At 37.8% G+C, this 2,199-nt stretch overlaps 1 protein-coding gene across 17 annotated transcripts in view; it reads left to right on the forward strand.

Annotated features, from left to right (window-relative positions):
• Window positions 1-2,199, forward strand: part of LOC105179067 — a 24,077-nt gene that overhangs the window by 18,432 nt on the left and 3,446 nt on the right. For 2 of the 17 annotated variants that reach the window (XR_002286261.1, XR_002286264.1), the window contains 7 exons: window positions 307-424; window positions 516-554; window positions 678-795; window positions 1,112-1,157; window positions 1,247-1,328; window positions 1,637-1,798; window positions 1,987-2,088. The exons of 10 other annotated variants lie outside the window; for them this stretch is intronic. Coding sequence is in view for 2 of the 7 variants with exons in the window: in XM_020691221.1 (XP_020546880.1) it covers window positions 1,112-1,157; window positions 1,247-1,258 (58 nt within the window). In the remaining 5 variants the exon portion in view is untranslated. Of the gene's footprint in view, window positions 1-4; window positions 54-144; window positions 184-306; window positions 425-515; window positions 555-677; window positions 796-1,111; window positions 1,158-1,246; window positions 1,329-1,636; window positions 1,799-1,986; window positions 2,092-2,171; window position 2,199 lie in introns of those variants that run through there. 5 more of the 17 variants (XM_020691221.1, XM_020691222.1, XR_002286265.1 and 2 more) reach the window with 4 other exon arrangements.

Genomic DNA, 2,199 nt, shown 5'->3' on the forward strand with positions numbered 1-2,199 from the left:
CTACTTGGTATTGATCAATTAGCTCACCTGCTGTCATCATCAGGTAATTGCAGGTGATATTCCTTTAGGTTTACTTTCTCGGCTGATTCAAAAGTTATTATGGATACACAATACCTTATCATGGTGAGCCAATTTGTCATGCAGAATACACCATACAACCTGAAACAACACCAGCTGATGCAGGTTTGTATAGATGTTTGTTCTTTCCTAGTGAGCAGTATATTGGTTATCGTTCGGCATCTACACTAATCCATCCGGTGTGCTGGTTAAATTACTTGCATTGCATGTGTTTTCATATCCAAATAGATGCCAGAATGCCAGAGCTAGGGCGTCTTATGCTACGTGCCAGGAATTTGAATTCCAAGTCATAACTACTTGGTATTGATCAATTAGCTCACCTGCTGTCATCATCATGCAATTGCAGGTGATATTCCTTTGAGTCTACTTTCTCGGCTGATTCAAAAGTTATTATGGATACCCAATACCTTATCATGGTGAGCCAATTTGTCATGCAGAATACACCATACAACCTGAAACAACACCAGCTGATGCAGGTTTGTATAGATGCTTGTTCTTTCCTAGTGAGCAGTATATTGGTTATCGTTCGGGATCTACACTAATCCATTCGGTGTGCTGGTTGAATTACTTGCATTGCATGTGTTTTCATATCCAAATAGATGCAAGAATGCCAGAGCAAGGGCGTCTTAAGCTACGTGTCAGGAATCTGAATTCCAAGTCACAACTACTTGGTATTGATCAATTAGCTCACGTGCTGTCATCATCATGCAATTGCAGGTGATGTTCCTTTTAGTCTACTTTCTCTACTGATTCAAAAGGTTTTATGGATACACAATACCTTATCATGTTCATCTGTCCTATGGAGAGGTGAAATTGGGCAAGGTCTTAATTCACGTAAGTGAAGATGATTGTTATTAAGCTGGAAGTTTGTATGGAATTAGGGTATTCCGCAACTATTATGATTTCTCGTACTTAACATTTCACTAACTTTTTTCTTGCTTAAGGTTTTTTTAATTTGAAAGACTATCACTTTATTCATTTATAGTGAAACAAGACGCTGAACTGTTCTTTAATGTGCTATTATATCTTGCAGCCATCCTCAGAAGGATGTTAATAAGAGTCACCTTTCTCTTACCCGAGTATGTATGCATTTATGCAGTCATTGGGTATAGGATCATCAATCAAATCAAATTAACAAAATAATTCACTTGTTTTTGCTGGATGACAGATCTGGAACTAGTCCGAGTATATCTACTGCTGCCGAGCCAACTCGTAATGAACCAAAAGAATACAATATAATGTGGGAACTGGTAATACTGGATCACTTTACATGCTCTTTCCTCTATCTTTTCCTGGTGTGCTTTACACTTTTTATCATTTCACTACGACTGCTGGTGATGATTCAGTTTGCTTGCTGAAAACTTGCATAAAATTTTATTGGCTTGTTATGAAAGTCGTTGGCGGATAACTTGAACCGAAAATATAGAATAAGAATATCTTTGAGAAGCTCTGGCATAATGACCAAATCTTGAAGTGGTTGGTGTGTTATTAGAATCTGAAGCTAAGATGTAATTTAATTGAACTCCACGAGTACTTCATATTAATATTGAAATCACAGAAACAAAACCTTGCATTTGCGCAATCTGCGATGGAGACCAGAAAAGTTGATATTAAGTTGGCTTTTCAACCTGTAAAGGTTCCTTTAAAGATGGTGCAAAGGGAGGAACTTGGTCTTAGGGTCCTAATGTGGGATGTTTGTGATGCTAGACAAGTTTCAAAGGTAAGCTGGTGTTACAACAAATACAGAGAGTTACTTACCATTTTGCAAGTTGTGTCCAACCAAATTTAGCACACATGATTATCACGCTATGATTGCTCTAGGGAGCTATGTGAAAAGCCTCTTAAATTAAGATTCAAAATTTTCTGGCTGCTTCATAATAGAGTCCATTGTTGATGTGCTGGTATTAGGCTCTTCAACAAGTTCCAACTCTACAAGTTTTAACTCCAGCTTCTGAATCCAAGAACTTATGCTGGTGCATGAAGCGACATGAGCTGCTAATGTTTTATCAGGCATGGTGTTAAGTAACAATATTTTCTCAAGCATGGTGTTAAGTAACATCTTCTGAATTTCATGGCTGCTTGTTGGCCTGCAGAAAATGTCGAATCGGGTAGATTGATTTT

The sequence above is a fragment of the Sesamum indicum genome, unplaced genomic scaffold, assembly GCF_000512975.1.
Source record: "Sesamum indicum cultivar Zhongzhi No. 13 unplaced genomic scaffold, S_indicum_v1.0 scaffold00120, whole genome shotgun sequence".
Lineage (NCBI taxonomy): Eukaryota > Viridiplantae > Streptophyta > Magnoliopsida > Lamiales > Pedaliaceae > Sesamum > Sesamum indicum.